This window comes from Anabrus simplex, chromosome 2 (assembly GCF_040414725.1).
Source record: "Anabrus simplex isolate iqAnaSimp1 chromosome 2, ASM4041472v1, whole genome shotgun sequence".
In the NCBI taxonomy this organism is placed as follows: domain Eukaryota; kingdom Metazoa; phylum Arthropoda; class Insecta; order Orthoptera; family Tettigoniidae; genus Anabrus; species Anabrus simplex.
Window position 1 is genome coordinate 625,845,195 of NC_090266.1, and position 24,424 is coordinate 625,869,618.

At 41.7% G+C, this 24,424-nt stretch overlaps 1 protein-coding gene across 1 annotated transcript in view; it reads left to right on the forward strand.

Annotated features, from left to right (window-relative positions):
• LOC136864277 (uncharacterized) overlaps nt 1-24,424 on the forward strand; it is a 459,021-nt gene that overhangs the window by 307,002 nt on the left and 127,595 nt on the right. The window contains exon 4 of the mRNA XM_067141051.2: nt 10,233-10,368. Within this exon, the coding sequence (XP_066997152.2) occupies nt 10,233-10,368 (136 nt within the window). The remainder of the gene's footprint in view (nt 1-10,232; nt 10,369-24,424) is intronic.

Below are 24,424 nucleotides of genomic sequence, written 5' to 3' on the forward strand. Positions count from 1 at the left end.
CAGAGACGTAGAGCCACGGTAAAGCCGTGGCCACCCCTCCTCTGCTCGGTTGGCCGGTCATAGTGCAGAACTGTTGGACCACGGACCAGCCGTGGCCACTTATGGGCCAAGACCCACTCTGCATCTACCGACCCAAGAGTCCTATCTCGTTGTTACAGAGGGAGGTAATGTCGTTGCGTACGCCAGAATGGTGAAGATGATTTCATTCTCTTCGCACATAGAATCAAATGTGATGGCGATCACTGTATTGTTTTTGTAGCCCATATCTCGTGCCACTTTCAGCCTTCTAAATGTTCTCGCTTTCTTAGTATCACTGTAGGAGGCGGCACAACTGAGCACAGCCGACTTAATGGGTTAGCAATTAACTCAGTCTAGATCTCATTAGCAGTGCTCAAAGACTAGTAGTTCGAATTCATGCCGATATATGGAGATGTGTAGATCTCTGCGCGTCAACATGACGAAGTTGATACCATCACAAAGCTGATAGAAACGTATTTTTTTTCAGAAGGTTTGGAACTCGTAGTCGTGAGGGCTCATTGTAACTTACTTGTAAAGGGGAGTTAATAAGCCATACCTGGTGACAATTCTGTTGAAACCTTCTCGTTTTCTCAATATCGATGTGAAAGGCGGACAGAAATAGGGATTACTTATATATAGGGCCCGGATGTTTATGCAGTAATAGGTTAGAATGCAAACTTACTGAAGCGAGTAATAAGTAGAGTGTACCCGCACGACGGTAATGCAATGAGGTTTGCATAAACATTAGGGGTTCGGCCCATTAGAACCCCTAGAATTTATGTTACTCACACTACATTACGCTAGAGCGGGCTAGTCGACATTTCCCACTAACAAAATTATTTAGTAACAAAATTACTTAGTAGTAAATGTCGACTAGCCCGCTCTAACGTAATGTTGTGGGAGTAACATCATTTCTAGGGGTTCTAATGGGCCGAACCCCTAATATTTATGCAAACCTCATAGCATTACCGTCCTGCGGGTAGACTCTACTTATTACTCGCCTCAGTAAGTTTGCATTCTAACCTATTACTCCATAAACATCCGGGCCCTACGATATATTATACCCATGCCAACTAACGAAAATTTTCGGACTAAAAAATCCCCGCCGCGAAATTAAAAATGCATGAACTCCTTTATTAGAAATGCTTGAATCTCTTATTTTAGTGGATAAATAAACTTTGTATGGATTCAGCCCTATTTTACTGCCGGATGCCTTCCTGACGCCAAACCTATGCGGAGGGTTGGATGTTTCTGTGGTGGTTTGTAGATGTTGTGTGTAGATGTGTGTTGAGACAAACACAAATACCTAGCCCCCGAACCACAGGAGTTATCTATACGCAGTTAAAATACCCAACAGGCCGGGAATCGAACCTGGGACCCTCTGAGACTAAGGTCAGCACACTGATCATTCAGCCAAGGAGCCGGACAAATCTGAAGAATTTTTGTGGTTAAGCAATTCTTTAGTCACAAATGGTTGCAGGAATAAGCTCATTAGTCCTCTAGCAATCCGACAGCCTGATATCTTCGCCAATTTTGAAATAAGCCAATCCCCCACCCCCACGGCACTTAACGCCCTTGAAAGGGCTTTGGCCTGCTCAGCGACCGCTCAGCCCGAAGGCCTGCAGATTACGAGGGGCCGTGTGGTCAGCACGACGCATCCTCTCGGCCGTTATTCTGGGCTTTCGAGACTGGGGCCGCGATATCACCGTCAGATAGCTCCTCAATTCTAATCACGTAGGCTGAGTGGAACTCGAACCAGCCCTCAGGTCGAGAGGAAAATCCCTGACCTGGCCGGGAATAGAACCCGGGCCCTCCGGGCGAGTGACAGGCACGCTTCCCCTACACAACGGGGCCGGCAAATAAGCCAATCGCTGCAGATTAATTCTTGAGGACAAAACGGTAGAAGGATTAGTATACTTCTTAGTGTGACGGACACGAACAGACCGCTCGTGGGACATTGCCATAGGAGGTGTTAAATATACACCATTAGCAGTAGTACATGCTCTACCTTCGTAAAAAGTTATCTTGGACCCGGTCAGTACCTCCTGGTTTTGACTGATGCCGTGAGCACGTCAAATACACGTTCCCGTAGCTCATGCAGGGTTTCCACTTCTGTATGATACAACCTAGATTTCTCGTCCCTCCAGAACAAGAAGGAATTTAAGAGGACAACACCGGGTTTTTTTTCGGCGGTCATCCGATGGGGCCTGAACGTCCAGTCCATTGCTGCAGTTAAATGTCGTCCACGTGGCAGCGCACTGCGGGGTAGTGAGACAGTGCATCCATCCTCTCTTAACACTAATCAGAGTTAAAATGGAAGACCTAGGACCTAGGGGGGTGTTTTCTTTCCCCTTCTCGAAGGGTTACGCCCTCTCTCTGGCCAGGAGAGGTGACGGGTTTGTGAAGATTTGATGGAGTTGGAAGATGGGAGAAGGAGATGATATTGTTAGGAGATTTGAAGATGTGGCCTCTTGGCTAAGGAGTGTAGTCCGTTCCTGTGCTTTTTATTAAGATTTTGTTAGAGATATTTATATAGTTGTTACAGATACAGACATGGTTACATATATTGTGCAAGTACAAATTGTTGGTTCGGTCTATAGGTTAGCAGAGGGTTCCAGGATAGGGTTGCATTGTGAGAAAGTGGAGGGGACCGGGCGAGTTGGCCGTACGGTTAAGGCCGCGTAGCTGTGAGCTTGCATCCGGGAGATAGTGGGTTCGAACCCCACTGTCGGCAGCCCTGAAGATGGTTTTCCGTGGTTTCCCATTTTCACACCAGGCAAATGCTGGGGCTGTACCTTAATTAAGGCCACGGCCGCTTCCTTCCCACTCCTAGGCCTTCCCTAACCCATCGTCGCCATAAAACATATCTGTGTCGGTGCGACGTAAAGCAAATTCTAAAAAAAAAAAAAAAAAGTGGAGGGTTGTTGTGATATTGGAGATGGAGGTGGCTAGAAGGCGTAGTAGGTCTATAATCGGGAGGGGTGGTAGGAAGAAGCTAGTTTGGGTAGCGGGTGGGATGGCCGCTTGCGGGGGTGGAACGGGTGGAGGGACTGGCCGAGGTCGACGGTGGAAATTGTTGGGAGGGGAGCGCACGGTAGGGGGTGGAGAGCGAGAATGCGGGCGCCGGTGCTGATCAGATGTTGAGCGTCATCTGCGGTGGGGAGATGTAGCCGTACCATGTACGTGGGGGCGTTGGCTTTGTGGATTCGAGACGCGCAGTGGGCGAGGACGCCTGCCGCTTGGAGTTCCCGTAGGATGTCCCTTTCTGAGATAGAAGGTTCGATGCCACGAAGAACACAGCTCAACAGTGCGTGGAACGATGGTGGAGGCTGCTGAGGCGTTGATGGTGTAGCGGCGGATGTGGCTGCGTCTCCTTGTGAGGCTGGTAGTGGCGATAGCTGTGCTGCGGTGGTTGAATCTATAAGGTTGGGAGGGAGTTCCTGGGGACTAGGTTGTGTGGAATTCGAAGAAGTGATGGTTGATGACATTATAGGCGAGGGGTGGCGACTCGTGGTAGTAATGGCAGGAGTATGGGAAGGAGTATAGGCTGAAGTAGTGATGGTGGTAGTAGTAGTAGTAGTTGTGGAGAAAATGAACGTGGGAGGCAGTGGATACTGCTGGGTTATTCGGGGCTGATGTTCGTTGACGGTGGGAATAATGGAAGAGTTATCGAAGAGCTGCTTTAGTACGCCGGAGTGGACACCACTTCGTAGAGTCTGCTCTTGATGGTCGCGCCGGTGGATTGGAGGCATGCCGCTTCGTCTTGACTGCGTAGGTAGGCCAGAATCTGCATCGATGGTAAAGAAGTGGAGCGATCCAGGAGCCTTAAAACATCGTGGACTGGGACGCCGGTGTTACGTAGTTCGGAGAGCATGTCGTTTTCAGTGAGAGGCAGGAGTAGCCTACATGTCGTTGGGGAGGCGACTGGCAACTAGGCGTCTGCCTGGATATAATTTATTGCGCTCGACTGGGTTGCAATTAAAGTTGAGGGCCACCCGGCCGAGATAAAAGTTCGAGGCGTGTGTTTCGTGAGACTTCGGAGTTCGGAGCGATGTGTGAGAAATGGAAGAATGAAGTTATCTTTAAAAGAAAGGTTAAGAGAAACGAAAGGCGTGGGCCTCATAAAACTAACACCGTCGAGGTCGGGAGAGAAAAAGAGTCGACTAAGAAATGTCGTACAGGAAAAGTGAAAATGAGTAGACTGGCACAAGTAAGCGGAAACAATGACAGGCTAAGCTAGGGGCCCCGTGGTTCCCAAGAGCCCATGAGAGTCCCCTTTCAGCCACCCCTTACGCCAGGCAGGAGAAACCGTAGTTGTATTCCACCACCGCCACCGCCACCGTAGGGGGATGTCGGGTTGTTCCACATGCGCCGTCTGGTGTTGAGAAGAATGTCCTGTAGTTGTGGTGGGAGTGTGTCTTCCAGAAACTGTCGGCAGAGTCTTCGAGGTAATACTACAGATCCTATGGTAATGCCTCCCAACTTTCCTGTCCAAATATTGATCGAAGACCGAACCTGGTGATGGGAACATCAAACAGCATAGGCACTGATCTCCGACCACACGTGCGTATTAAGAAACTGAAGATGCCACTCCTGTAAAAGAGGCCTCATCTGCTGGTTGACGAATGGCCCAATCACAGAAGCATAATCTCTCTCCAATAGGTGTTGACCACGCTGCAGATGGGATCCTCGTCAGCATGATATGCCTGGGTCCACCATGTTCACGTACGGGCATTGCGTTTCCCGTGTCGGCTATTCTCTGTAAACGTGCGGTAATCTTACGCCGGTATGGAGCCCTTCCTTATGGAAATCGTTCAGCGTACACTTCAGCACCTTCACTAGCACTAGGGTAGACTTCAACATGAATTAAAATCGTGTCAAAATAGTTGCGCACTGTGTCACGGCCGGGCGATATCCACGTACGTGTCCGGAATAATTATATATTAAGCCCCTCCTCACGTCTCAACGTCTCGACCCTAGGAATTATGCTCGTGCAAACGATTGACGTAACATTTCAGTACTTCTTTACAGCTCAGCGTCTGAGTATACAGTATATGAAAATGTCTCGATAAATATTTTTTACAATTGACTTTACGTCGCAGCGACACATAGAGCCTATAAGTCTTACGGTGAGAATGGAATATGAAAGGAAGCGACGTGGCCTTAATTAAGTTAAAGCCCTAGCATTTGCCTGGTGTGAAAATGGTAAACCACCAAAACCATCTTCAGGGGTGCCGACAGTGGGGTTCCAACCCACTATCTCCCGAATGAAACCTGATAGCTACGAGACCCAGCGGCGTGACGTTCGATATTTCAATCCTCTCGCCGATGTCTATCAACAGTCCTGTTTCTGAGCAATTGACTTCCATTGAAAATAAACTGTTATTACATTTGTAATAAAATTAAGTGGCGTATGGCTTTTAGTGCCGGGAGTGTCCGAGGACAAGTTCGGCTCGCCAGATGCAGGTCTTTTGATTTGACTCCCGTAGGCGACCTGCGCTTCGTGATGAGGATGAAATGATGATGAAGACGACACATACACCCAGCCCCCGTGCCAGTGAAATTAACCAATTATGGTTAAAATTCCCGACCCTGACCGAAATCGAACCCGGTACCCCCGTGACCAAAGGCCAGGACGCTAACCATTGAGCCATGGAGCCGGACACATTTGTAATGACAATCAATCGTAAATACTTCCTGGATACGTCTCGTAGATGGTGTCGTCTGAGATCATGTGAAGTCGGTGAGGTGTATAAACACAAGATTGTAAATGAGATGGCATATCTCGTGAGTGGTTCATGAAGCACACAAGAAGTAGGTCCTAGGCTGAGATATGATACTACACTAATTTCTTGAACTGGATGAACGATTGTTTCGTAGTGAGGATTCCTTCACTTGTAGGAATAATTTACATACCCCTCCATCTTTGACACTGATAATACATCGTTTTAAATCTGTACTTTGCACTATCTGCCCCTATGTTGAAGTACGGATGCTCGGAATACTAGACTGTTGGTAAGAGTTTCGGATGGTACCACAATCTGAGAGTTATTTTTCATCTTTCAAAAGAGAAAACGGCTTCATGGAATATTCAACGAATGTGGCTGTATATTTAAATTAGTTCCGTTAGTAGGGATGCTTGTACTGTATTTGCTAATTCTCTTCAAAATAGGTTGTAAATTAGAGTTGCATATCACTAGTGTTGATAAATATACATGCGGACCCATATATTAATAAAACTTAGTAATTACAAGTCTCATGTTAAAATAAGACTACCGCATAGTCAACAGCCCTGAAGATTGTTTTCCGTGGATTCCCATTTTCACACAAGGCAAAAACTGGACCTATACCCTAGTTAACACCACATCCGGTTCTTTCCCGCTCTCGTCCCATCGTCACCATAAACCTATCTTGCGCCGGTGCGACGTAAAGCAAATTGTAAAAAAAGTATGATGATTTAAATATATATATTTATTCGTGAATATTTTGGACGTTAGTGCATAATTGAATGTTAAGAATATATTTAGTGCGTACTCAAAATCTCTCGCGGCGAGCACAATTTCTGGACTTCGGTAAAACACATAACATGCAGCAGACCAACTTTAATTGTAACATGGTAAACAAATGTCCATAGTCTGAAAGTACTGGGTGCTGCCATCAGAAGTTTGGACGCAGTAGTGAGAAACGTAGCGATGATGTGAAGCAGAAAAGAGTAAACATCCTCGCGAAGAAGCTGAGGGAAATTAGCGAAGTCCTTCAAGATTCCATTGGTGACATGGACGTTAACCTAAGGTTATTGCCTGCTTTCAAGCTTGAAACTAAAAAGAAAATGTGGAGTACCACAGAGTCTTACAAATTGAGTAATGTGTTTATCTTTACTATAAAAATGTATATGTTATGTTGCTAGTGTGTTGCTCTTTCAGTTATCCTATACAAAGTAAGCATGTAGACTCTCAGTGCATATATAAGTGCATGTTTAAACATTTTAGTGCATATTTACGGATTTTTTGCATGCATATTTTGGGAATTTTTGTGCATGTCATTCTCAACACTACGAAATCACTAAACAAATTAAGCACTGTATAACCGTCTTTATCATTGTTCTGGATACAGAAATGAACTATTTCATGAATGAAATTCACCATGAAAAATTAATGTAAATAATAATAATAATAATAATAATAATAATAATAATAATAATAATAATAATAATAATAATAATAATAATAATAATAATAATAATAATAATAAAACCTAGATAGCCGATTTAATATTTATCATTTAGTGTTATCTGAGTATTTCACATTAAGGAAGGTGTCACACATTGTTACAGAAATGTTACTTTCATAAAGTTACCCAACCTTTAGAGTACAACATTGCTCAACGTACGGTTTCATTTCAGTGTTGCACCGCTGGCAATCTGTGGAATGTGAAATAACATATGTTGACTATTCAGCCCGAAGACTGGTTGGAATCTCAACAGCTACACCGTCAGCTGTCATAGGTTGCCTGGGCATCACTGAAGAGATGTTCTAGGGAAATGAGGAGTAAAGTTGCTTTCCTCAACAAGCCAGACGTTGTTATTACATATCAATCTGCCAGGCCCACTGAAATGCACGCACTCCTCACCCTTTTATTAATATTTACATACCATTCAGAACAGGGACTGGCTACACAAGTAATGGCATTGCTAGTATTGTTCATATTTCAGTCAGTTTCACATTGTCAAAGCCAAGGATAAGACTGGCTGTGGGTGGGGGACGCAGATGAAGAATACACCCACGGTAACACCTGCCTGTCGTAAGAGGCGACTGAAAGGAGCGACCAAGGGATGATCAAATTAGAACCATGAGGCTACTTGTAATTAGTACTATCACACAGGGAGCACCGTGGGTCGCTTCTACTTGCGCGTGGTACCACTATTTAGGTACACACTAGTTTTGTGATTAATAGCGACAGAGTGTGCTCAGGATGCATTTTACAGTACCTGTGATTCGTACCACTATATGAGCGACACCATGGCTCTATCTTGCTTATGATTAGTACCCACTATGTGAGGAACACCACGAGAGTCTCTGTCGTTAGTCCACTTATGCGAAGAACACCATAGGTTTGCGTTGCCTGTAAATAGCGACACAATGTGCAAAACACCATTACCTATGAGTAGTACCATAATGTGTGGAATACCGCGAGTCTACGCTACTTTTCATTAGTACCGCAACATGACAAATACCATGGTTCTACTTTCCTAGCGATAAGTACCATTATGAGGGGCCGATGACCTGGATTTTGGACCCGTTTAGACTACAAGCATCATCGATTCAGTGTTGTGCTTTAGAAACAGTCCCTTGGCAGTAATACTGTTGTTTTGCGTCAGTTTCTGGGAATGTGGGGCATTGCGGGTCGGATCCACTGCTTGTTTTAACTTCATACCCATCCATCCATCCATCCATTCTTCGTCTTCACGTTTAGAATTCTCGTCAGTGGAGGATTATGGATTTTTAATTGTCCTTACATTTCGTCTCATTTCGTGCTATTAGGGGCCGATGACCTAGATGTTAGGCCCCTTTAAACAACAAACATCATCATCATCATCATCATCATCAAGACTGATTGTGAGACCGGTCAATGAAAGTAAGAACTTTGTTCTAGCCCACAGTAGAAGGCAAAGTGTACTGCAAACACTACGTTTCTCCAGCAAATGTAAGCAATGACATATAAATATGCTTAAATAATGTTCTTTTCCATTGATCCAAAGAATAGTATACTAAATTACTTCATGTTTGACTCGTCTACAAAACTAAACATACAAGAACAGCTCTATACTGGTTCTTAGATATTTCTTATTCTAATCCATATAATAAGTGGGTAGATAGATGATTTATTTTGCTATGCAAAGTTAGGGACACTTATCCCTGTCTTACAGTTAACCAGTAAATACGTAAATAAAGTGAAATGTGAAACTAACTCCTACAATACTGTACTACCTAATATACTACATAATATACAAATTAAACTGACATTCTAATTTCTGAATACACTATGGAAAATTAATTATAATAACCTAGGTAACCGTATACCGGCCCCGTGGTGTAGGGGTAGCGTGCCTGCCTCTTACCTGGAGGCCCCGGGTTCGATTACCGGCCAGGTCAGGGATTTTTACCTGGACCTGAGGGCTGGTTCGAGGTCCACCCAGCCTACGTGATTAGAATTGAGGAGCTATCTGACGGTGAGACAGTGGTCCCGGTTTCGAAAACCAGGAATAACGGCCGAGAAGATTCGTCGTGCTGACCACACGACACCTCGCAATCTGCAGGCCTTCGGGCTGAGCAGCGGTTGCTTGGTAGGCCAAGGCCCTTCAAGGGCTCTAGTGCCATGGGGTTTGGGTTTTAGGTAACCCTATTAATGTTTATCATTGTTTATCATTTAATGTTAAGTATTTTAGTCTTTCACATTAAGAAAGGTTTCAGGTTTCAGTACCCATGTTATAAATGTGGACGAAAAATATTACTCAGTGGACTTGGGATAAGGTGTATTTAATCGGGGAATTACAACTGAAATCTGCTACTCTGCTACTTACTTATAATAACAGTAATAAAATAATATTAATAATAATAATAATATGAAGATGATAATGAGGCAATATCGTCCTTGGATGAATGGCCAACGTACTGGCCTTCGGTTCAGTGGGCGCTGTGTTCTGTTCCCGTTCTTTATGCAAGAAAGTAGGAACTTAATCAAGTTACGAGGACAAGTTTGCTGTTCATCTGGAGTGAATGGAACAGCCACCTCCACTTCAGTTCATATATCCCTCTTGTACTCACCGGGTTTGGTTCAGATGTAAAATCCTTCAAATTGAAAGGCTAATTTAGTCGTCCATTACATGCCACATAAATAAGACAGATCAATATTATGTCTACGGTGTTTGAATGAATAAGGCCCTTACTCTTGTGTTGTAAATTTTTGGTTGTACCTCCAGGTGATATTAATTTTGCCATTCCAAATAACCAAGGCGATGTAACTTTTGTAACCTTTGATTAGAATGAACATTAAATGCTTCATAGAACTGAAAAATTTCGTCTCGAACGGCAAGAGAGGGTGAAGATACCAAAATATGATTGTTTTGCTCCAGAGTCATATTACCACTGCACCTGTTCTGATCTAATTTCAACTTCTAAAAATCCTATAATGACATAAATGTTATCTTATTGCAGGAGCAACTGTGATGATCGTGTTGCACGAATACTTCGCAGGCACTACACCCGCCCTTACTTCCTACCAGTTAATGCAGAAAGTAAGAAAGTGGATTGGATTTTCATAGGCAGTCCCGGCTATGGAGCTCCTATGCACGTAAGTATTATCAATACTCGATCACTAGACGTTGGATGATAAGGCATTGAAAAATAGCAACATTGGAAAATGAGTGAGTGATACCACATGTTATTTGTTATACCCTTTCAATAAAAATTAAACTCAGGTTCTGCGAAATACAAAGATAATTGTTTGGCTTGAAATCATGTTTATATTTATCCATCCTTGTGTGCTGTCCTCTCTTAACTTTACCTTGTTCATATGCAAAATCGTTTCGTAAGCGTGAATTTATTACGTATATCCTACAAATATTATTTACACCCTGCAAAGGATCTCTCACCACCCACTGATACATTTGCCGCATACTCCCAACAAATTAAGGGTAGAAATTTTGAAACCTTCGGGAAAGTAACATTAGTTTCGACATAAAATACCATACAACTACTTTAACGTGACGTATACTTCTTCAACCGGTCCAGCTCTTTGGCTGAATGGTCAGCGTCGAGGCCTTCGTTTTCAAGGGTCCCGAGCTTGATTCACGATCGGGTCATGGATTTTAACCACGTATGGTTAATTCTTCTTTTTTGCTATTTTGCTTTACGTCGCACCGACACAGATATGTTTTATGGCGACGATGGAATAGGAAAGGCCTAGGAATGGGAAGGAATCGGCCGTGGCCTTCATTAAGGTACAGCTCCAGCATTTTCCTGGTGTGAAAATGGGAAACCACGGAAAACCATCTTCAGGGCTGCCGACAGTGGGGTTCGAATCCACTACCTCCCGATTACTGGATACTGGCCGCACTTAAGCGACTGCAGCTATCGAGCTCGGTGGTTAATTCTTCTGAGTCGGGGAATGGGTGTTTTTATTTTTCTCAATACACTTCTATTCACCACACAGAACACACCTCACTACCGACCACCACAGAAAAAATACAACAAATATATCCACATAGGGTTGATGTCGGGAAGGGCAGCTTCCATTGCTGCTGAAAGAAGAAAGCTTGCGCAATATCCACCCATCGAAAAGCTCTCTGATATGTTACCTACTCTTATCACAAAAGTAGATTTTAAAGAAACTCGTGTAAGGTCACAAAATTAGAGCAATTTTAGAGAAAATATACTCCTCGAACTAATATCCATTTCCACAAGGACATTTTATTTTCTAACATTTTGTTAAGTGTTTATGGAAACATGGCAGTAAAATCAACAAAACTTCAAGTACAGACATAATAGGCGATTTCAAATATCGTCATGCGCAGCGAGTTTTAGGTGCATAGAGCTGAGTGGCCAAAAGTAACAGGGACTTCAGAGAAGTAGATTTTCAGTTCAAACTCACAATGTGCCGGCAACCTCTCTGCTTTATCTGTACAGCGGGACGATCTACTGTAAAGGAGAAAGTCTCGAGTAATGGGATTATGAAAGAAACGTAGCCTAACTTAACACTGCTATTTCGATACTGTGCAGTACCATTTTATTTACGGTATTTCCCCTCATACTCAATATTTTCGCAGGTATATATTTAGAAATAAATGGTGACAAACTTGAAGAATCAACGTGACTTTTAGAAGATGTTAGTTTTTCTTGCTGCTGTTGCTGCTGCTGCTTCTTCACTTAAAGGAGTTCGAACATCTTTACTCAAAATTCTGTGTGCTTGATACATGTGAAGATTTTTGTCTGATAACTTAGGTGTATGTGGAATCAACTCTAACGAGGGTTGGGAAGGAAGCTGCCATGGTACTACCTCGACATTAACCTGGTTTCAAAATCCACTTCTAGGAGAATGAGATTGGGATTTTAATCTATTTCAGTACTCCATTATACTACTTGAAGCTGAAAGTAAGCCTTTGAACAAGACTTAAATTTGTGTCATACCCAGGAATCGAACCTGTCTCAGCCAAATCTAGACTATGATGTCGGACAGCAACTTTAGATCTATTCACTAATCCGATCCCGTAGAATACTGTAGAAACTCGAGGTAAAGAGAACGTGGCGAAAAGTGGGTGATAGGGATACCGTCAACTTTCGTAGAAGGAAATCCTTCCCTAAAGGACATTTTGGAGCAGGCTGAGATAATCCGCTTCAACTACTCTTATTTAGGAGTCGGTTTCCTCAATCGATAGACCGAACTGTTTTATTCCAGAATTCAGTACACAGTTACCCTTTGTATTACGATATTTGAAATTAGAAGAATGCAGACATGAAAGGTCAACTCTGCTTTTCATTGAAGGAAAGCAGGATCTTATGAGGAAAGACAATGACTGCGGTATCAGGCTCTTTACAAAGCAAGGGTAACCATCCTGTAACTCTCATCCCATCGCGTGGATGTGCTTCACTTTCTATCTATTCTTTTCTATTGCAAGGAAATAAATAGATTCATATTAGAGGGATTGAAAGCAATAGTGGAGTATGTTATCAAGATAACGGAAGTCTACTTAAAATGTTGAGTTGATAAGTAATGCAAAATTTAGTTAAATGTTAAAACATAAATTACATTAATATTGAATTGTATTACTCACGAATCCAGTTATGTTTGGAATATTTTATGATATTACATATTTATTTATTTTGGGGCAAGTAAGCATTTTCACCATATCATTTTATTATTGCAAATAATCTTAATCTTGATTTTTATAGAAGCTTAGAAAGGCATCATTAAACTTGGAAGAATTGTAGTAGTGCGCACACGTTATGAACCATAAATAAAATAACATAAAACAACCATGTGAATCCATCAAAATACTGTAATAATGAAACACACATGACACTGCAAACAACACTACTGTAGAAACACTATCACGCCCTTCATCATCAGCCGCGAATGTAGGAAGTAAGAAAAATATATTAGAACTACTTAAATTAAAAAAAACAACTGTCTGGAGAACATCAATATTACTTATTATCTTCACCATAGTATGGCTGAATGAATGTCTTCCTCACAATATCTTAGTACAGAGAAGTTATGTATTCATGGTGAATGGAACTTCAGGACCGCCGAAATATATTTTCCTGTGTAGTGATTGGCCTTCTGTTTGTGTACAGTTACGAGTGCCTACGTTGACTGGGAGAGCCTACATCTACCATTTACCGATGTCTGCTACAGACGTGACAGGCGCCAGTGATGTGCATCATAAACACAATGTTCCTTCATAGCATAAGAAGCGTAAATCATTTATGTAGAAATCTGACAAAGTCCCTGTTTCATTCAACACCTCATGAAACAGAACATCGCGAAGGAGTTGTGATCAGCGCCGTAGTATCAGAGGACAGCTTTCCCGTACAGTACTTCACATTGGTCCAGGTACAGTAGCTCTAGACCTATAAGATGGCACAACGTCAAATGATAAACTGTTGTATTGGATCAAACTATGAGATCTTGCTTACGTGTGGTGTGATCCCAAATAACATAATCGTTCGGACAGTACCGAACTTGATTTAGATCAATAGGATGCTACATAACGTGATGTGTGCTCCTTAATGGTGGATACCTTCTCTAGTCGACATTCATGAGAAATTAATCTCAGTGTACGTATTTGCGTTTAGAGAGACCATCTACGAGTAACGCTTGTTTTATTAGCCTACCTTCCTTTTTTTCTTTTTGAAGCTGTACCTCTGATCGTCACACTCTCCATTCCTTTTATTTTACTCTTGTTAACCAGGAAGACGTTGGCCCGACTTTTCTCTGCATGACACTATAATATTTCGATTTTACTTGCCACAGGCAAGAGAAACTGCGTTATAAATAGGTGAATTTGTTGGTAAATGAAGGAAATACACAAGAGGAAATGCTCATCCACTAGCCTTGCACCCGCAGCGGAGGAGCCTGTCTGCATGCAGAGACTTATCTTCGTCTTTCTTGAACACAAACTTCGCGCCCACCAGTCTTTTGCATCCTCTTCAAAACTCATTCAGTTCAAGTGAAACGTCACATTTGCCAGCAACACGTAATGTTCTGCATGACTGATCTGGCGATACAACGTGCGTGTAGCTGGGCCTCACTCTCGCAAATGCTGACAATAGTATAACGCGTAAATATTGCAGTATTAGCCGATGGTGTCTACGAAGCCAGTATAGCATCAACGGACCAATGTTTAAAACGGCTATCTCTGAAGAGAACCGTCCTAAATCAGGAGATCGAGTTGCCAATTAAGATAAATCACAGCCTACCTTACAGGGAAGCTATTTGTTTTTTTTTTTTGCTATTTGCTTTACGTCGCACCGACACAGATAGGTCTTACGGCGACGATGGGATAGGAAATGTCTAGGAATTGGAAGGAAGCGGCCGTGGCCTTAATTAAGGTACAGCTCCGGCATTTGCCTGGTGTGAAAATGGGAAACCACGGAAAACCATCTTCAGAGCTGCCGACAGTGGGGCTCGAACCCACTATCTCCCGATTACTGGATACTGGCCGCACTTAAGCGACTGCAGCTATCGAGCTCGGTCTTACAGGGAGGAGGATGATCAGTGCCGGAAGAAGATTGCCTAATTAAACTTGCTATCTGCATTTCCAGCCGGCCCCGTCGTGTAGGGGTAGCGTGCCTGCCTCTTACCCGGAGGCCCCGGGTTCGATCTCCGGCCAGGTCAGGGATTTTTACCTGGACCTGAGGGCTGGTTCGAGGTCCACTCAGCCTACGTGATTGGAATTGAGGAGCTATCTGACGGTGAGATAGCGGCCCCGTTCTCGAAATCCAAGAATAATGACCGAGAGGGTTCGTCGTGCTGACCACACGACACCTCGAAATCTGCAGGCCTTCGGGCTGAGCAGTGGTCGCTTGGTAGGCCAAGGTACTTCAAGGGCTGTAGTCCCATGGGTGGGGGATCTGCATTTCTAGATCGTTTGAATGTCATCCAAGACAACTGTAAATACCTATAGAATATTTTTCCGATTCTTAACTGACAAGAAGGTCGGCGCATTAATAGGAGCTTGTACAAATGCAGATATTGTGGACTATTTGACCTGCAGCCTTCATATTAACTTTGTTCCATGAATTGGTGTATTTTGCCCTAATTTCATTAGGAACACAGTATTTCTGATAAGTCATTCCTCTTCACAGCACCGAGTTCTCCAGCTCCTTACATTTATCAAGGCTCTTCTTTACGTAGGATCATCAATGTGATGAGTCTTACTTGGCACTTTGATATCTCAGTTCGGAGGACTCTCTTGTCAATCATGTTTAAGAAGATACCATTGGACCTTAAGATGTGTGACTAAAGAGACTTCATATTTTCAAAACAAACCTATTAACATGATTTATAAACTACGATTTTCCGGCTTCAAAATTCATGCTGTAGGTGTATCTATACCGCTGAGGAAAAATGATTAAGTCCAAATACGCACCTTTTCAGTACATGCAATTTAATGCTCATGGAAACATCGTGCTGACTTTACACTCTAGAAAACAATTTTGACATTTGTTGCTAGTGTTTTTTTTTTTGCTAGGGGCTTTACGTCGCACTGACACAGATAGGTCTTATGGCGACGATGGGATAGGAAAGGCCTAGGAGTTGGAAGGAAGCGGCCGTGACCTTAATTAAGGTACAGCCCCAGCATTTGCCTGGTGTGAAAATGGGAAACCACGGAAAACCATTTTCAGGGCTGCCGATAGTGGGATTCGAACCTACTATCTCCCGGATGCAAGCTCACAGCCGCGCACTCCTAACCGCACGGCCAACTCGCCCGTTTTTTTACATTTTGATTACACTGAAATGGATACTTTAAACTGAACAACGTAAATATTTGCGTTATTATTTGGAAACAAAGGAGATATAATTGTACCATTTGGTCCGAAATCTCACACTGATTTGTACTGATTTGGCACAGTTTTACAGTGAACTGTACTTCACTAACCTATTAATAATAATCACAATAAGTAAAGGCCTTGTCTTCTAACAATATTCTAAATTAGTTAATTGAATGGATGAAAACCACAACGGTATAAATGACATTTGTTTAAAAAATGAGTTAAGTGCACGATGTAACTCCGAGAGGATGTATCCTTTCACCAACAAAGAGATACAAGTGATAGCGGTAATATTCTGCGCTCTAGTGATGGATGGTATAACTACAAATAGCATGCTTTATATGAGTGTTAAGATGTTTAAATGCCTTTTTTTCTCTGAATGACCAAAATGCTACTTATACCGTTATGGATTTCATCCATTCAATTGTTATTTTAGGTGTAGCAGTGAAATCAGAAGCAGCTAATTAAACATTCCAAAACCACTTTCATTAGGGCAAGCATCATGGACTCGTGTAGTCTTCAGTCTTTACAGAAATTGAGAAATACTGGATTTACCAGTGGATGACTGTCCATATCACTTTCATTCTCTCTCAATAAGGGTAAGTCACTCTGATAAAACTCTCCGGGCAATAGATTAACCTCTATCTGACCCCTCCACGCAACACAAAAACAGTCCTTAAAGGTCCTTCTTCATTTAGTGAAGTTTTGAAATTAAGAGTTTCCTTGCCCTGAGCACACTATTAGAATCAAAGGAAACCTAAATACTAGTAATGTTGACTTAGATGATTATTTTTTTCTATCAATTTGATTTTAAAACTTTGTTATACTGAAGCAACCACGGTGCCTTACAATGAAGAGATTACACTTTTGCATGTACCCTAATACCAATCTTTATAATTCACCTTGGGCTAACATTTAAAAAAAATGCTATTTGTTCGGGGCGTCGACCTATACAGATATTTTGGCCCTTTGGGCTAACAACATAATGTGGTCTTAACTTATTCTGACTACTTTATGACTTATACCATTTTCCCCCGAGCAGTCAAGATAGGTAGGTGTTTCTAGTGATCAACATGGCATACAGAACTAATTGAACAATTCAGGAACCTCACTCGAAGAGGCAACTTCATTCCTGATTTTAACTATAGATGTGAAGACTTTTCTTAACGTAATGTCCACTATAATGCATGCAACGTTTTATTGATGACGCAATACTTCATCTAAGATTACAACTTCTGCGTGAACACGGAAACGTTATAAATTTCAAAAAATGTGAGAAACATCAAGCTGTTGATATCGTGATCATAGCCATGGGTTCTACAGTTCTACGGGAATCTGAACCACAGGGAACTGATAATTTTTTTAAATCCCACACGCATTGGCCAGGATTCGAACTGCAGATCCCTTCTTGAGAAGCCAGTGACTGCCAGTTAGCCATCGCGCACTCCAACAAAAGTTTAATATTATCTGTATCCTTTCAGGATGTGCCTTAATTTTCCTTCTTTCGCGAGGCTTATTTTGATGAAATTCAAAACTCGATTCAGTTTTTTATCCATGACAAGATATTGATAAAATTCAGTGTTTTAAATTCGAAAGATTACAGAATCGAAGTGCTAATTTCAAGTACTTTCAACAGTTTAGTAGTTCACATGAAACGCCTCTAGTATACCTCGGAATTAGAGAGTTGTTAATCGAAAGTATTATAGTGAATCAAATTCCTAGCATACAAAGAAACTAAAAATACAAATTAGTCTTTACAAATATAATTTAGATTCATATCGATAACAAATTATAATGTTAAGAAATTAATGATGATGAAAAACCTGGAAATCACATTTACATGATTAGAGTAATGATGAGATGTATATTCTTCAACAATTGTCACTGAGCTTTATGTACTTTCCTGTGTCTCACTACCACTTTTATGACGTATAAACCAAGTAGAAGGTAAACAACTTCATTTGGCTCGAGAGGGTGTGGAGAGTCCTCGACAACAGTTGACGCCTAACCAGTACTTGTTTATGTATTTACTATACTTAACTTTCACTTCAGCCGCCTTATTTTTTTTCCATACCAACCTTAATAGTCATGAGTGCGAAGTCGTTTACCATGAGAGGACAAACGAGCCCAACACAAGGTTCTAAATACTCTGTATGGTACTGTGCATTCGTATGTTTCTCAAATGTAGGCTTATCGTACGAGAATATAGGCATTCCTAGAAGGCATATGGAAATATAAGGTCAAGTATGACTGCTATGTGTCCGCCTCTGTGGTGTAGTGGTTAGCGTGATTAGCTGCCACCCCCGGAGGTCCGGGTTCGATTCCCGGCTCTGCCACGAAATTTGAAAAGTGGTACGAGGGCTGGAACGGGGTCCATTCAGCCTCGGGAGGTCAACTGAGTAGAGGTGGGTTCGATTCCCACCTCAGCCATCCTGGAAGTGGTTTTCCGTGGTTTCCCACTTCTCCTCCAGGCAAATGCCGGGATGGTACCTCACTTAAGGCCACGGCCGCTTCCTTCCCTCTTCCTTGTCTATCCCTTTCAATCTTCCCATCCCTCCACAAGGCCCCTGTTCAGCATAGCAGGTGAGGCCGCCTGGGCGAGGTACTGGTCATTCTCCTCAGTTGTATCCCCGACCCAAAAGTCTGAAGCTCCAGGACACTGCCCTTGAGGCGGTAGAGGTGGGATCCCTCGCTGAGTCCGAGGGAAAAGCCAACCGTGGAGGGTAAACAGATTAAGATAGATAAGATAGAAGATGACTGTTATGTGCAGTATAAAGTTCTGCAATAAGTGTTTGGCTATTGCCTCTTCAACATGGTGTCCGTTGAAATGATTGATTCATTAATATTTTTCTAATTTTGATGATGCCTACTGTCGATGCAAGATAAGGACTCATCGAGCAATTGACTGTACAAAATTGTAAATGTGATATTGTATTAATATCAGATAATTGATATTTGAATACAATTTTCTGAATGAAAGGAGATCATTGTTAAACTGGCTATTGAGAATAGTTGCTCACAAAATTTAATTCATCAGTTTTAAACGACAACCTGTACAATTGTTTCATTGAGTAATGCCCTTCGCTACCTATAATTTTGTATTTTCCTGCAGGTATATTTGATGTCTGTTAAAGAGGACACATCATCGTACACCACTCGTGGCCATTAAAAGTCCAACTTGATAGGTTATTCCTGCATCGAAGAAGTTGAGGTATCTTCTTCATCACTCAAACATTCCTAGCAAAGACAGTAAATAATTGCTTAAACCACGTTTTGAGAAATTCTCTTAGTGTGTAGACGAGCAGAGTTGGAACTATTCCAAGAAATAACACTGGCCTTTTTATTATCATAGGTTCTTGTATCTCCACCTTATTTCAGGTTTGAACCACGTTTCTTCATTGTCTGCGTGAGAGTATGACTTTGGGAACTTGACAAAGATTTTCGTCATTCGTTTTTGAAGGGTACTTCAAGCCGACACCATTAATGCGCTCTTAGAGGAGACCTAAATCCGCAATATAAAGCGAAATTGGAAGTACGTCGCATTTAGAGAAGGCTTATCAAAATAATATTCATACACTGGAACAACTGTTTTTTACGTTATATTTATTTAGTAGGCCTATTTCAAAATAATATTATAATTTACTTTTTCAATTAATACTCTTAATGTTAACTCTAACACTTCGGCTAAAGTCGCAGCAGCCCGGGTAACTTCGCAGCATGGTATTACTAATTTCGCAGTAGTCCACGAAATCATTGCCAATAACACTGCAAATAATAGTACTTGAATGTAGTAATAAATAATGTAGAAGTACTCTCATCAAGGACACTTGTCTTCCAGGCACAGTAAGCTCGACAAGTAGTGAAGTTTCTTGATGCTAGCACCAAAGGGGTCCACTGCACAGTTTATCACCTTTACCATCAGAGTACAAGATGTTTACATTATCAGACCACTTCATGCTGCAGTAAAGTTCTATTTCAGTTATTGTGGAATCATCAATACTGCGGGTTTAACAGAGCCCCTCCTATTAGTATATGATTACTCTTAATTTACATATGGTTTTAGCAGAGCCCCTCCTATTAGTATAGGATTACTCTTAATTTAAATATGGTTTTAACAGAGCCCCTCCTATTAGTATAGGATTACTCTTGATTTACATATGGTTTTAACAGAGCCCCTCCTATTAGTATAGGATTACTCTTGATTTACATATGGTTTTAACAGAGCCCCTCCTATTAGTATGTGATTACTCTTGATTTACATATGGTTTTAGCAGAGCCCCTCCTATTAGTATAGGATTACTCTTGATTTACATATGGTTTTAGCAGAGCCCCTCCTATTAGTATAGGATTACTCTTGATTTACATATGGTTTTAGCAGAGCCCCTCCTATTAGTATAGGATTACTCTTGATTTACATATGGTTTTAGCAGAGCCCCTCCTATTAGTATATGATTGAGATATATATACACATAAACAACCGAGCGCATTGTCCGACGGCCCCTAGAGTTGCAATGATAAGTTTAAGAACAGCAGTTTAATGAGGAGAGCTTCAACTCTTGTTTCCGCTGGAATATACGAAACTCTACCCCATAATAAATAAATCGTATGGCCTAGCTACCGTGTGCAGGCATTTCGACTTGACGCCATTTACGCTGCTTGCATGTCAATTTCTACGTTCCGTTTGACTCTATCAGATGGCAGAGGAACGGATCTCTGTTAAGTGATCTGTGGCTGAGATTTAATTTTGTCTGATAAACACCAAATATGCCACCACAGATCTTTTACATGCCAACACCATACAAAATGAAGTGCTGGAACTTCTCCCGCCCTTCAAATATCCAACTACCTCTTCCGGGTTTGAACCCGTCATCGTGGGACATAGAGACCAACCCTCTCCAGAGGGAGCTATAACATTTATCACCAGCCCCATTACTATAGGTAGTAGTTCTGTCAAACAAAATTTCAACAAGTGCAGTATTTATAACGTCAGGTTTTCGCAGCCGGCATCACATTGGAACATTGGAACTATAGAGGATGGTTGTAACCTAGTTGTACCTCCTCTTAAAACAATAACAACAACCACCACTCACATTGGAACAGAAGTTCCCCGAGCTATGTAGGTCGTAGGACAGTGGGGTCCGAAGCTCCGGACATTTCACCAAGCTCTTCAATAGACTTTTTCATGGGTCAGCTGTCTTCAATGTCTAAGGTCTATTCCAGTCCAGTATGGTCACAGAATCACAAAGAGAGTGTAAATGCCATGATTTGAACTTGAATCAAAAAACAATGTGTTTGTGGAAATGAATACTCCATACTTTCGAGTATTTCATGCAATACAAACTACAACAAGGGAAACATTATGAAGTGTGGTGTGCTCTCCAAGATATCAAGTTGTCTTCCATCCGATCTTAACAGAGAACATGTTTCAGAAGCATAAGTTAGTACTGATCTCACAGATAACTTGTAAACCATTATTTTACCTTTACTCTTCGGTATTCGATATTTCAGATGTTTTCTAAGCCCATAAAAGCACCATTTGCAAAGAGTATTTTTCCATTTTAGGGGTTGAAATGTTCAATAAAAATTCTTAGTTGTAGTTATGACCTAGTAGGAAACTCTTCACCGAATTTTGCGTCCGGCTCCATGGCTAAATGGTTAGCGTGCTGGCCTTTGGTCACAGGGGCCCCGGGTTCGATTCCTGGTAGGGTCGGGAAATTTAACCATCATTGGTTAACTCCGCTGGCACAGGGGCTGGGTGTATGTGTCGTCTTCATCATCCTTCCACCCTCATTACGACGCGCAGGTCACCTACGGGAGTCAAATCAAAAAGACCTGCACCTGGTGAGCCGAAGTCCTCGGACACATCCCGGCACTAAAAGCCATACGCCATTTCATTTTCATACCGAATTTTACTGTCATAGGTTTCGTGGTTCTTGATATCACGATGATTGAGTAAGTAGTATTTCGCATTCATGCACAGGCCTTTATGTAGGCTACAGAATGCATAGTATATTTACCACAAAACGCGGAACATACCTTGAGGAATCCAAAACATCGGTATGTGTTCCTCCGCAGTCTCTGTATAGTCGAATGCTCCACCAAGGTCTGTTGTTCATATCAATCAACATTCACCGTCAAGACTGAGTGTACCATATTTTTTAGCCAATTCTTTTTGAATAGCGTCGCTTGCGCACGACCTCCTTGTTGAATGCCCGGAGTGCGTTACCCAAAATTGTTAGACTGGAGCTTCTTGGAGACCACAGAAGAGGAGTTTGACAACGGTCCGATTCTCATCCCATCCAGCAATTCTCAAAGATTCCGTTCAGACGGTGTTTAACAGCAATGTGAAGTGGGCTGGCGCCCTATATTGTAGGAGCTAAACACTATCCGGCATTCCCACGTCTCGCAGTTATGGAAACCAGGAAATGAAAACAATCCAGCCTGATGATATGCTAATTAAGAACCATTAGGATGCTTTCAATGAGAAATAAACAAACTTAAAAGAGAGAGATATCAACAAAAGTAGAAGAAGAAAGCCTTGGTATGGAAGAAATTCTAGGTATGATGGAAAAGCTACTATCTGTGACAGGCAAGGATAATATTATCTACCTGATGACCCATAAACAGGTAGATCATTGGGAGATGACTGGCATGGTTAACGGAATCAGTGAAAAATACTTTGTGGCGGATTCGGCTATGCAGGGACAACGGAAGGACACATAACTAAGTTTTGGATTTCTTATAGCACATTCCGTCTTTTTCGTGATACTTGTATAATTGGAGGTGGGGGTGGGGGGGGGGGTGGGGATATGGACTTTGTGTGCACCTGTAAATACATTAACAACATCCTGTAAACTAGCCAAATTACAATGAAGGATTAAGTTTTCTTGAGTTTATAGCAACTTGTTACAACAACAGTCAAAAGAACGCAAACAAAATACAATTATTTTGCCATTTGCTTTACGTTGCACCGACACAGATAGGTCTTATGGCGACAATGGGACAGGAAAGGTATAGGAGTTGGAAGGAAGCGGCCGTGGCCTTAATTATGGTACAGCCCCGGCATTTGCCTGGTGTGAAAATGGGAAACCACGGAAAACCATCTTCAAGGCTGCCGACAGTGGGACACAAACCCAAAATACAATTAACAGCGTAAAGTTCATTTCACTTTATCACTCACTCAGTCATAAAGACAGTATGATCTTCCAATGTACGTGTCAGAGGTATCAAGGACCACAAAGACTTTTGTAAACTGTCATTAGCTTCCTCATAAAGTAGAGGTAGAAGATAAACTCAACCAGGAACTGCGAACAATCCAACCTGATGATATGCAAATTAAGAACAATTAGGATGCTTTCAAGGGAGAAATGAACAACATAAGTGATCGTTACCTTAAAAGCGAGAGACATCAACAAAAAAATTGAAGAAGAAAAAGAAGAAGAAGAAAGCTTTTATATGGAATTAATTTTAAGTATGATGGAAAAGCGACAATCTGTGAAAGACAAGGATAATATTATCTACTTAAAGACTCATAAACAGATCAGAAAGAAAATAAGAGAGGGAAAAGAAGTATGGATGAGTGACAAGTGTAGGAATTTGAAAATTCGGCAGTAAATATAATTCTTTCATTGATCATAAAAAGACGCAGGTAAAAATCTAGGCAAAAACGGAAAACATTGAGACCCATAATGAATTATGAAGGTGAATTAGCCTTAGAAACTGAAGATAAACCGAAGGTATGGGAGAAATATGTCCAAGAACGTTTGAACGACAACCAACGCCCTAGACAACCAGAAATACAGGCAGTGGGTGGCACTAGAGGAGGTGAAACGTGTAATTAAGCAAGCAACGCAAGGTACGCGTGATAAAATGTCAGCAGAAATTATGAAATTTATGGATGAAATGGCATCAGAATACTTACTGTACTGTATATATTAAGATATACGATACGGGTATAATACCCGCATAATAGCTGGTGTCTACCTTCATCACTCTCCCAAAGAAATGTGAAGACTTCAGAGCAATGAGTCTCAGGAGCCATATGCTTAAGACAATCCTCAATATCATCAATTGTCGAATCCATAAGAAATGCGACATCAGCGAAACACAGTTCGGTTTCCGTAACTGTCTTGGAACACTTTTTATTTGTGAACATTTTTGCAGTGGATTTTCTCCGCATTGGACACTGTGCTGTGGACCAATTGACCTGGACTGATACATTCTTTCAAATAATTGGAATCATTAATTTAGGAATAGTTTCATTTCTTATTATGATTAATTTTCCGAATCGTTGCCCAAAATAGTCAGCTGGGAGTTTACAGTGTTACTTGGTATCACATTAAGGAATTCCTTTC